The sequence below is a fragment of the Pristiophorus japonicus genome, chromosome 14 (genome assembly GCF_044704955.1).
Source record: "Pristiophorus japonicus isolate sPriJap1 chromosome 14, sPriJap1.hap1, whole genome shotgun sequence".
NCBI lineage: Eukaryota > Metazoa > Chordata > Chondrichthyes > Pristiophoridae > Pristiophorus > Pristiophorus japonicus.
Window position 1 is genome coordinate 153,442,415 of NC_091990.1, and position 12,628 is coordinate 153,455,042.

The 12,628-nt window shown below is 43.5% G+C and overlaps 1 protein-coding gene across 1 annotated transcript in view; it reads left to right on the forward strand.

Moving 5' to 3' along the window:
• Positions 1-1,100, forward strand: part of slc5a12 (solute carrier family 5 member 12) — a 66,067-nt gene extending 64,967 nt beyond the window's left edge. Inside the window, exon 15 of the mRNA XM_070898755.1 lies at positions 933-1,100. Coding sequence (XP_070754856.1) covers positions 933-1,100 — 168 coding nt within the window. The remainder of the gene's footprint in view (positions 1-932) is intronic.
• The last annotated feature ends 11,528 nt before the right edge of the window (positions 1,101-12,628 follow it).

Sequence of the window (12,628 nt, forward strand, 5' to 3'; positions counted from 1 at the left end):
GGGGTCCAGAGTCAATGTTGAGGACTCCCAGGGCCTCCTGACTGTATACCACTATGCTGCCACCCCTGGTGGGTCTGTCCTGCCAGTGGGACAAGACATACCCAGGGATGGTGATGGTGGAATCTAGGAAATTTGCTGAAAGATATGTTTCTGTGAGTATTACTATGCCAGGCTGTTGCTTGACTAGACTGCGTGACAGTTCTCCTAATTGTGACACTTTTTGAGGAGGACATTGCAGGGTCGACTGGGCTGGGTATGCCATTATCGTGTCTGAGTGGTCCCTCCAGTTTTATTCTTGCTTTCTACAGCGGTTTGTTACAACTGAGCGGATTGCTAGGCCATTAGTCTGTGGGACAGCTTCCCAATTTTGGCACAAGTCCCCAGATGTTAGTGAGGAGGACTTTGCAGGGTCGACTGGGTTGGGTGTGCCATTCTCGTGTCTGAAGCCAGTGCTGATGCCAGGTGGTCCGTCTGGTTTTATTATTATTGTTTTTCACGGTGGTGGCATACCACTAAGTGGCTTGTTAGGCCATTTCAGAGGGCAGTTCAGAGTCACCCACATTTCTGTGGGTCTGCAGTCACATATAGGCCGGACTGGGTAAGGATGGCACATTTCCTTCCCTAAAGGACATTAGTGAACCAGATGGGTTTTTTGCGACAATCCGATAGTTTCATGGTCACCATTACTGACACTAGCTTTTTATTCCAGATTTATTTAATTAACTGAATTAAATTCCCCAGCTGCCGTGGTGGGATTTGAACTCATGTCTCTGGATTAGTAGACATAACCACCAAGCTACTGTTCCCGATGTTCCTTGCATTTTCTTCCTATGCTGATATATTTAAAAATGTTATGTATTGTTTTATATATGCATCAGCATTTCTTCAATAATGAAAGCTGATACTTAAATTATTTATAATTTAATTTGCAGGCCAACAATGAAAACAGAATATCCGATAATGATCTGAAAATGAAAATACCAACAGGAAAAGATCTCAATGATGTGCACGCTCAGGAAACAATGAAAGTTCAATCTATTTCTATCTCAGAACAACAGCCTCATAGTAATGTTGGTGTGACAAAAGGTTCATATTTTTAGTTCCACCAGAAAATGAAGCTGAAGTTTAAAGAACTGTGAATCCAACATTAACTAAAGCAATCTATTGAAGCAAATGACAAAACAATTATTTGGTCCAGACATCATTGAAAATCACAGGATTCGTAATTTTACCATTGATAATAAGCCAAAAGGGAAAACTACTAACCAGCCGTACAGAGATCTATAGTTCACTGAGCACCTTCATAAAATCCACCAAATAAACACTGGACTACAATGGGAATGGAAGAGAGTGCCGTTAGCACGAAACATTGTGACTTTAGAGCACTGAACTCTTTAAAAAGAGTACTTTCAGAGCAACAAGAATATTAAAAACATGATTTTCTTTTTTCTTTTCATGAATGGGTCAATCAGCCTTTATTTTATTGAATTTAATGGACCCAATCATGATGGCAGATGCTTGCTATTTTGCTTTCAAGAAACTCTGGTTGCAATGGAAAAACTCAGTTTTAGTATCCAGTTCTCCCCCACTCTTCTTCTTCACTATCCCCCCTCTTCTTGCCCCTCCTGCTCGTCCCCCACTTCCTCCTCCTCCTCCCTCCCCCCACTGACCGCAAGCAGCTTCACAGTTACTACACCAGAACATTTTCTTTGTTTTCTCTCTGGACTGACCTTTTAAACATTTCTTAACTGAGTATCCGTAAAAACTAAGAAAAATTCTTTCCTGCTTTCTACTGATCTTCCCCACCAATATATTCACTTATACATTTTTATTAAAATGAAGAGAGGGAACTATGTCCCAGTGCGATTAAAGCAAACTGTGGGACAAAGCAATAAACACAATAAATAATAATGATACAGATGCAGCGTCGAAAATCCGGAAGCCTCGGGACTGAAGCCATTCCGTATTCTGTATATTTTCGGATTTCGGAACGCCGTTCTGACATCCTGAATCGGGAAACGCCCGAGCCCAGGTTTGGGTATTTCCAGACATCGGAACGTTTATTCAACGTCCCAAGTCTAGAAACGCCTGGGCCAAGGTAGGTAGGTAGGGGAGGGGAGGGAAGGAAATGGGGGGGTCGGGCGGCCAAGCAGCAGCAGCCAGCCTGAGGCAGAGGTCTGAAGCGGGGGCGAGGCCGGCGGTGGCCCAAGGCCGGGGAGTAAGGCGGCGTAGCGGCGTGTCAGGATTCTGGAACGTTTTCCAGATTCCGGACGACCTTAACACGGATCGTCCCGATGTCCTGATTCCGGAACAGTATGGATTCCGGAACTCTGGATTTTTGACGCTGTATTTATACTAGCAATGCCATCATAAAGTCATTGCCACCTTTTATTAGCTGAGACAACCATAATGTAAAAATGTCACATTACCATACTAGGGGTGCACTTCTGAAGTTGGAGTTGAGGCAGAGTAGGCGGGATTCAATTCTGCATTTAACCATTCTGTTCCTGATCTGGCAACATCGGATGTTATGAAGCAAAGTGTTCCATTGCACAGTACTGGTATCATATGAACATAAGAACATAAGAACATAAGAACATAAGAAATAGGAGCAGCAGTAGGCCGTTTGGCCCCTTGAGCCTGCTCCGCCATTGAATAAGATCATGGGCTCAGTTCCACTTCTCTGCCCGCTCCCCACAACCTTTTATTCGATGTCTATCTCCGCTTTAAATATATTCAATGACCCAGCCTCCACAGCTCTCTGATTCGGAGAATTCCACAGATTTACAACCCACTGAGAAGAAAAAATTCCTCCTCATCTCAGTTTTAAATGGGCTGTCCCTTATTCTGAGACTATGCCCCCTAGTTTTAGTTTCCCCTATAAGTGGAAATATCCTCTCTGTATCCACCTTGTCGAGCCCCCTCATGGTCTTACATGTTTGGATAAGATCACCTCTCATTCTTCTGAACTCCAATGAGTGCAGGCCCAACCTACTCAACCTATCTTCATAAGTCAATCCCCTCATCTCCAGAATCAACCTAGTGAACCTTCTCTGAACAGCCTCCAATGCAAGTATATCCTTCCTTAATTACGGATACCAAAACTATATGCAGTACTCTAGGTTTGGCCTCACCAATACCCTGTACAGTTGTAGCAGGACTTCTCTGCTTTTATACTCTAAATCCCTTGCAATAAAGGCCAACATTCCATTTAACTTCCTGATTACTTGCTGTACCTGCATACTCACTATTTATGTTTCATGCACAAGGACCCCCAGGTTCCTCTGTACTGCAGCACTTTGCAATTTTTCGCCATTTAAATTATAGTTTGCTTTTCTATTTTTTCTGCCAAAGTGGATAACCACACATTTTCCTACATGATACACCACCTGCCAAATTTTTGCCCACTCACTTAGCCTGCCTATATCCCTTTGCAGATTTCTTGTGTCCTCCTCATAATTTGCTCTTCTACCTGACTTTGTATCTATCATCAGCAAACTTGGCTACATTACACTCAGTCCCTTCATCCAAGTCATTAATATAGATTGCAAATAGTTGAGGCCCCAGCAACGATCCCTGTGGCACCCCACTAGTTACTGTTTGCCAACCGGAAAATTACCCATTTATCCCGACTCTCTGTTGTTAATTAGCCAATCCTCTATCCATGCTACTATATTACCCCCAACCGCGTGAACTTTTATCTTGTGCAGTAACCTTTTATGTGGCACCATATTGAATGCCTTCTGGAAATCCAAATACACCACATCCACTGGTTCCCCCTTATCCACCCTGCTCGTTACATCCTCAAAGATGCTCAATGCTAATAGTCTCACCTTTGAGTCACAAGTTCATGCATTCAAGACTCACTCCAGCTAACAATTCAGTGCAGTACTGAGGGACAGCTGCACTGTCAGAGGTGTCATCCTCTCAGATGAGATGTTGAACTGATGCCTTGTCTGCTCTCTCAGCTGGGCGTAATGATTGCATGGTACTATTCAAAAGAAGAGCAGGGCAGTTGCTTTGGTCAACATTTATCCCTCAACCAACATCACTAAAAACAGACAAAGAGGTTATTATCTCATAACTGTGAAACCTTTCTGTATGTGAATTGGCTGTCTTATTTGCCTTCAAAACTCCACTAACAAAAGCAATTCATTGGCTGTACCGGTACAACGTCTCAAATCTGGCAACCACGGAACCGAGACAGTGCCGATTTTTGGATTTCGGACAAGAAAACCGAGTGTGTACATATGCTATCGAGACAGACAAAGTACTAATCGTGGCGTGGGTCAGGTCGGGTCGGGCCGGGTCGAGGGTCATTCGGCAAGGCTCGGACCGATCACACGCCATTTAAAACATAGCGGCGAAGCCAAAAACTAGTCTGGCCTGATGGTTTTTGGACAATAATTCCAGATTTTATTTTACTGATCAAATGGGATTTTCTCAAAAATGTCCGGTTTCCGGACAGCCGAATTTGAAATGTTGTACCTGTATAGCACTTTGGGACATCCTGAGGATGTGAAAGACACTATACAAATGCAGATTCTTTCCTCTTTAGTGAAGGATCAATGCGTTGACATCATTCACATCTACTGTCATGACACATTTTAAACAAATACATTTTATTGTTACAAGGTACATAGGGAGGAAATGCATTTGCCAGATTTTTGGATTTACATAAATCCTTACGGATGATCTTTCACTAATATTTAATTCTTTATTCATTTTTTCCATTTCTTGGTCTTTGACTGCCATCTATTTGTATCCTTGTGTAAAATAGAATATTGTAACTGATCTAGTTTATATTCAGTGTGCAAAATATGTTCCCTAAATTTTGAATATTCCAATATGAATAATAGCATAATTTGTTTTGTACATTATTGTGCCAAAACAATTTAGACTGTATTTAGTCTATGAGGAGACAAAATAAAACCATTTCAAATATTTTTAGTGCCTGAATGTTTTTGTAATGCCTTCAATTGTATAATACCGTGGAAGCTCCATTATCAATGCTCCAAATATCCAACGTCCCAATGATCCCCCAGAGTTTTTGCAGACCAAAGCCTCCAGTGCACAGCCTTCTTCACCTTAGACATAAAGCATGCTTATGGAGTTCGAGGTTAAATTTCTATCAATTATATTCTTTTCATTCCTGCCCAGTGTGTTGCTATACCATACGTGCAAACTCTATGTGTGGGCTCTCAATTATCCCCCAATTTCTATTCTATGGAAGAGCCCTTCCATTATACAGGTTGAACCTCTCTTATCCGGCATCCTTGGGACTTGGCCTGTGCCGAATAAGAGGATTTGCATGACAATGGGAGATCACGCCGACCCTAGCGTAGTCAGCAGTACCCAATAAGTTTTTAATGTAATGGTTCACTTTGGGCGGAGACACCAACTCTCGGAGCAGCAGGGTCAATGTGGGGAACATGAATGAAGTGTTGCTGTGGACTGCAGGTCAGCCGAGAAAGATCGGCAATGTTTACAGTGAGTATTAATCCTTCCAACTGATGTAAAGTCTCTTGAGAATTTGTTTTAGATTAGCAATCTTCATTGTTTTAAGCATTAGTTCAGAGAACCTGCAATACTTTATCATCTCAACTACAAAACTTGCCTAATCGTCAATATCAGTACTGTAATTGTTAATGGTGCTTCCACAGTAACTGAATTATTATTGATTTGTTGTACTTCCAACATTTTTGAAGCAATTAACATGTGCTAAATTGATTGCTAAAATACATAGAGTGATAACTTTCTCATCTCACTTAAATTGTACTTAAATAAAACATCCTGGAATATTCAGATGATTCTTCTTCCTGCAACAACAAAGATCTCAAGTGACATGAATACTGTCTAATGAGCTGAAATTGACAGCATAAAACATGCCCATAATTGAATTAGTTAGCATTAAACTCGCAGTCTCACTTAGGTGGTGTAAAATGGCTGCTGTAATTATAAAATTGGGAAACTGTAAGATGAGCTAAGCCTTACAAAAAAGTGCTCAGGAAAGCAAAAGATAAGAGCCTTGCAAAAAAAAGTCATAAAACCTAAACGAGATAATGCAAGAGCACAACACCCCTGACAACTGCTGTGGCAGGAAGGCTGATTAACGCCGTGAGAGTTCTGTAAAACAAACAAGCAGACTTCCAGCGAAGGGCCACTGATCAAGCGAGATTAGATCATTTGGTTGCAACTGCGGTAATTTAGCACATAAATATGAGGGTAGGAAGAAATAAATTTTACTGCAGTCAGGAATGAGCCCTCGGTTGGTCACTGAGGTAAGGCACATAGAAACATACAAAAATATAGAAAATAGGTGCAGGAGTAGGCCATTTGGCCCTTCGAGCCTGCACCACCATTCAATAAGATCATGGCTGATCATTCACCTCAGTACTCATTTGCTGCTTTCTCTCCATACCCTTGATCCCTTTAGCCGTAAGGGCCATATCTAACTCCCTCTTGAATATATCCAATGAACTGGCATCAACAACTCTGCGGTAGGGAATTCAACAGGTTAATAACTCTCTGAGTGAAGAAGTTTCTCCTCATCTCAGTCCTAAATGGCTTATCCCTTATCCTTAGACTATGTCCCCTGGTTCTGGGCTTCCCCAACATCGAGAACATTCTTCCTGCATCTAACCTGTCCAGTCGCGTCAGAATTTTATATGTTTCTATGAGATCCCCTCTCATCCTTCTAAACTTCAGTGAATACAGGCCCAGTTGATCCAGTCTCTCCTCATATGTCAGTCCTGCCATCCCAGGAATCAGTCTGGTGATCCTTCGCTGCACTCCCTCAATAGCAAGAACGTCCTTCCTCAAGTTAGGTGACCAAAACTTCACACAATATTCCAGGTGAGGCCTCACGAAGGCCCTGTACAACTGCAGTAAGACCTCCCTACTCCTATACTCAAATCCTCTAGCTATGAAGGCAAACATACCATTTGCCTTCTTCACTGCCTGCTGTACCTGCATGCCAACTTTCAATGACTGATGTACCATGATACCCAGGTCTCGTTGCACCTCCCCTTTTCCTAATCTGCCACCATTCAGTTAATATTCTGCCTTCGTGTTTTTGCCACCAAAGTGGATAACCTCATATTTATCCACATTATACTGCATCTGCCATGCGTTTGCCCACTCACCCAACCTCTCCAAGTCACCTTGCAGCCTCTTAGAGTCCTCCTCACAGCTCACACCGCCATCTAGCTTAGTGTCATCTGCAAACTTGGAGATATTACGCTCAATTCCTTCATCTAAATCATTAATGTATATTGTGAAGAGCTGGGGTCCCAGCACTGAGCCCTGCGGCACCCCACTTGTCACTGCCTGCCATTCTGAAAAGGACCTATTTATCCCGACTCTCTGCTTCCTGTCTGCCAACCAGTTCTCTATCCATGTCAGTACATTACCCCCAATGCCATGTGCTTTAATTTTGCACACCAATCTCTTGTGTGGGACCTTGTCAAAAGCCTTTTGAAAGTCGAAAAACACCACATCCACTGGTTCTTCCTTGTCTACTCTACCAGTTACATCCTCAAAAAATTCTAGGAGATTTGTCAAACAGGATTTCCTTTTCATAAATCCATGCAGACTTGGACCGATCCCGTCACTGCTTTCCAAATGCGCTGCTATTTCATCTTTAATAATTGATTCCAACATTTTCCCTACGACTGATGTGATGCTAACCGGTCTATAATTATCCGTTTTCTCTCTCCCTCCTTTCTTAAAAAGTGGTGTTACATTAGCTACCCTCCAGTGCATAGGAACTGATCCATAGTTGATAGACTGTTGGAAAATGATCACCAATGCATCCACTATTTCTATCTCGGGCTGCTTCCTTAAATACTCTGGGATACAGACTATCAGGCCCTGGAGATTTATCGGCCTTCAATCCCATCAATTTCCTTAACACAATTTCCCGCCGAATAAGGATTTCCTTCAGTTCCTCTTTCTCACTAGACCCTTCGTCTCCTCATACTTCTGGAAGATTATTTGTGTCTTCCTTCATGAAGACAGAACCAAAGTATTTGTTTAACTGGTCTGCCATTTCTTTGTTCCCCATTATTAATTCACCTGAATCTGACTGCAAGGGACCTACGTTTGTTTTCACTACTCTTTTTCTCTTCACATATCTACAGAAGCTTTTGCAGTCAGTTTTTATGTTCCCAGCAAGCTTCCTCTCATACTCTATTTTCCCCCTAATAACTAAACCTTTTGTCCTCCTCTGCTGTATTATAAAATTCTCCCAGTCCTCAGGTTTGCTGCTTTTTCTGGCCAATTTATATGCCTCTTCCTTGAATTTAACACTATCCTTAATTTCCCTTGTTAGCCATGGTTGAGCTACCTTCCCTGTTTTATTTTTACTCCAGACAGGGATGTACAATCGTTGAAGTTCATCCATGTGATCTTTGAATATTTTCCATTGCCTATCCACCGTCAACCCTTTAAGTATCACTCGCCAGTCTATTCTAGCCAATTCACATCTCATACCATCGAAGTTACCTTTCCTTAAGTGCAGGACCCTAGTCTCTGAATTAACTGTGTCACTCTCCATCTTAATAAAGAATTCTACCATATTATGATCACTCTTCCCCAAGTGGCCTCGCACAACAAGATTGCTAATTAATCTTTCTCATTACACATCACCCAATCTAGGATGGCCAGCCCTCTAGTTGGTTCCTCGACATATTGGTCTAGAAAACCATCCCTAATAAACTCCAGGAAATCCTCCTCCACCGCATTGCTACCAGTTTGGTTAGCCCAATCAATATGTAGATTAAAGTCGCCCATGATAACTGCTGTACCTTTATTGCACCCATCCCTAATTTCTTGTTTGATGCTGTCCCCAACCTCACTACTACTGTTTGCTGGTCTGTACACAACTCCCACTAGTGTTTTCTGCCCTTTGGTATTCCGGAGCTCCACCCATACCGATTCCACATCATCCAAGCTAATATCCTTCCTTACTATTGCATTAATTTCCTCTTTAACCAGCAATGCCACCCCACCTCCTTTTCCTTTATTGAATTGCGCAGTTAATTCATCCACCTTATTACGAATACTCCTCGCATTGAGTCACAGAGCCTTCAGGCTTGTCTTTTTAACACACTTTGCCCTTTTAGAATTTTGTGTAATGTGGCCCTTTTTGCTTTTTGCCTTGGGTTTCTCTGCCCTCCACTTTTACTTTTCTTCTTTTTATCTTTTGCTTCTGCCCCCATTCTACTTCCCTCTGTCTCCTTGCATAGGTTCCCATCCCCCTGCCATATTAGTTTAACTCCTCCCCAACAGCACTCGCAAACACTCCCCCGAGGACATTGGTTCCGGTCCTGCCCAGGTGCAGGTCCGGTTCATACTGGTCCCACCTCCCCCAGAACCGGTCCCACCGTCCCAGGAATTTGAATCCCTCCCTTCTGCACCACTGCTCAAGCCACGTATTCATCTGAGCTATCCTGCGATTCCTACTCTTACTAGCACGTGGCACTGGTAGCAATCCTGAGATTACTACTTTTGAGGTCCTACATTTTAATTTAGCTCCTAGCTCCCTAAATTCGTCTTGGAGGACCTCATCCCGTTTTTTAGCTATATTGTTGTTATCTATATGCACCACGACAACGGGCTGTTTCAAACTATCTTGCACCTGCTCCGAGACATCCTTGACCCTTACACCAGGGAGGCAACATACCATCCTGGAATCTCGATTGCAGTCGCAGAAACGTCTATCTATTCCCCTTACAATAGAATTCTCTATCACTATAGCTCTGAGACTCTTTTTCCTGCCCTCCTGTGCAGCAGAGCCACCCATGCTGCCATAAACTTGGTTGCTGCTGCTCTCTCCTGATGAATCACCCCACTCAACACTACCCAAGGTAGTGTATCAATTTTGCAGGGGGATGACCGCAGGGGACCCCTGCACTACCTTCCTTCCACTGCTCTTGCTGTTGGTCACCCATCTCCTATCTGCCTGTGTAACCTCCACCTGCGGTCTGACCAACTCACTAAACGTGCTATTCACGATATCCTCAGCATCACGGATGCTCCAGAATAAAACCACCCGCAGCTCCAGTGCCGCAATGCGGTCTGTCAGGTGCTGCAGGCAGATGCACTTCCTGCACATGTAGTCATCAGGGACACTGAGAGCGTCCCTGACTTCCCACATAGTACAGGAGGAGCATAACACATGTCCGAGCTCTATTGCCATGACTTAACCTTAGACTAACTTAATTTGGCAACAACACTGCTAAAGGTTACCGACTAATAAAGGAAAAGAAAAAGAAAAACTACTTACCAATCACCAGCCAATTACTTACCCCCTTGGCTGCGACGTGACCTTTTGATTTCTTTCTACTTCTTTTGCCTTCTCTCCCTGCAGCTGCACCAGCTGCCCTCACGAACTGCTGGGCCTTTTATAGGCCGCTCCGACGTCCCTGGACTCCCGCTGCTTGCACTCCCGTCTCACGAACTGCAGGGCCTTTCATAGGCTGCTCCGACGTCCCTGGACTCCCGCTGCTTGCACTCCCATCTCACGAACTGCTGGGCCTTTCATAGGCTGCTCTGACATCCCCGGACTCCCGCTGCTTGCACTCCCATCTCACGAACTGCTGGGCCTTTCATAGGCTGCTCTGACGTTCCCGGACTCCCGCTGCTCGCACTCCCGCCTCACAAACTGCTGGGCCTTTTATAGGCCGCTCTGACGCACACAGGACAAGGTAAACAATGACCAGCACTTGGGTCTGGGTAGCATTAAAAGAGAGCTCTTAAGGAATTTACTTTGTATATGTTGTGCTAAGTATAATCATTGCCTCTGTGTGAGATTTAACTTTGGATATACAAATAAAAGTCTTCACGGTTGATCCAACATTTTGTGTATGTGCCTGTAATTCCCAGAGTCATGAACACTGTAATGTAGAGTAAAGGCAAGTTCCTTTTCACCTACAGTGGTATGGAAAAGGGGAGATCTCATAAGGTATACATTTAATTAGATTTACACTTTAATGTTTGTAATGATGTTGGGTGGTTATAATTATTTCCATCATTAATGTGCTTCAAAACTATTTGTGTTGAGGTTCTGTGCTTGCCAGCATGTGTATTTGCTTGACAGCACCTTTTCTGGATTCCACGTGTTGTATGCATCAAAGCTTGACTTGTGGCTATTACATAACCATATCAGTCTTCAGATCACAAGCTTTCAATTACTGATAAACTGGCCCTTTAGTTGGTGTTGAGCCAAGGAACATTCAATCTTTTTGGAATTTACTCTTACCTTTGAAATGTACAGCAACAGACAGGAGAAGGAAAAACACAGGTAAAAATTAACTTTTAAAATTAACTTTTTATTAGGTTCGTTAAAAATTAGTAAAATTAAGACTAAATAATGTAACTCCAAAGAATGTGGAGGAGAATAGGGAATGGGGAAGGATTGTGATGGGATGAGCAGAAGATTGCAAAATATTTTCATTCTATATAACATTGGCCAAATATTGCGGTCAGAGGTGAAGGGGTGGGTCTCGCTGTTCATGACACTTACAGTTGCCAACAGACTTTTCCCAGTCTACTGTGCAGCAACTTACGGCTACTAGACACAATTTTCAGTGCGGTGCCCTCCACAGGAGATGTGTGGCTTGTGTGAGCAGGTCCAGCAACAACAGGCTTCTCCATCAATCAGATTGAAGGATCCTCACTGAGACATGCAGTGAGTAAACTTAACCCCAAAAATGGGTGGGTTAGGTGCAGGTGGGATGTTAAAATTACAAAAATCTCAAACCAGATCCCAACCTGCCCACTTTCGGTTATACTGCAAAGCGAATTGACTCAAAAGAGAACTTTTAATGAGGCTGCATGCCTCAGACTTAACCTGTCTTCCAGGTTTAACCCTGGCTGCTGGCATTCCCATGCCTTGGGAAACCCGGCAGCTGAAGGGAGGTGAGGACAGTTTTGTGGAAAAGTAAAATGTCTTAACTATACTGCTTGTGGGCCAGGAGGAGTAGGAGTGCTTTCCCACAGCCTCCCATGCTTACCTACTGCCCTGCCCCTGCCATCGGACCACATCCTTCCCCCGGACATCCAAAGGCTCCTCCCCCCGCCACAATCGGATGCCCCAGGATTGGGGATTGGACACACCTCCCGGGATCCAATCCCTCACCCCCTCCCGGGGTTTGGGAATGTTAGCATGAATGTTTTCTCGGAAGAATCACTCAACACTCAGAGTCGGTTCCAACGCCAAAGCGGCCTCTGGTCTAGATCCAGGCACCTCTCTCCACCGAACAAAGAAATTCATCGATATTTATATGTTTTACAATAGTTCATTACAGTTACTCAGCTCACTTCGGCTGGACACAATCCAATCATAACGATTATAGATTACATATAGGTTTCTTTAACCCAATAGAATTCCCCTGATACCTCAGGGGCTGTATGTTCGGTTCTTGTCAGCTCGGGCTGATTAATGACCTCGTTATGTGATGTAGGCCCCCTATCTCTGTTCCTCGGGGCTCCGCTGTGCAAAGTCCTTGATTAAGGACATTCCATACCAGGTACTATAATGGTTTGTTATAGTTATCTTGTCTCAAGCGGATGATCCAAGGCATTCCCGGTACTGGGCCTCACTAGGTCATTGTTCGGTCAGCCT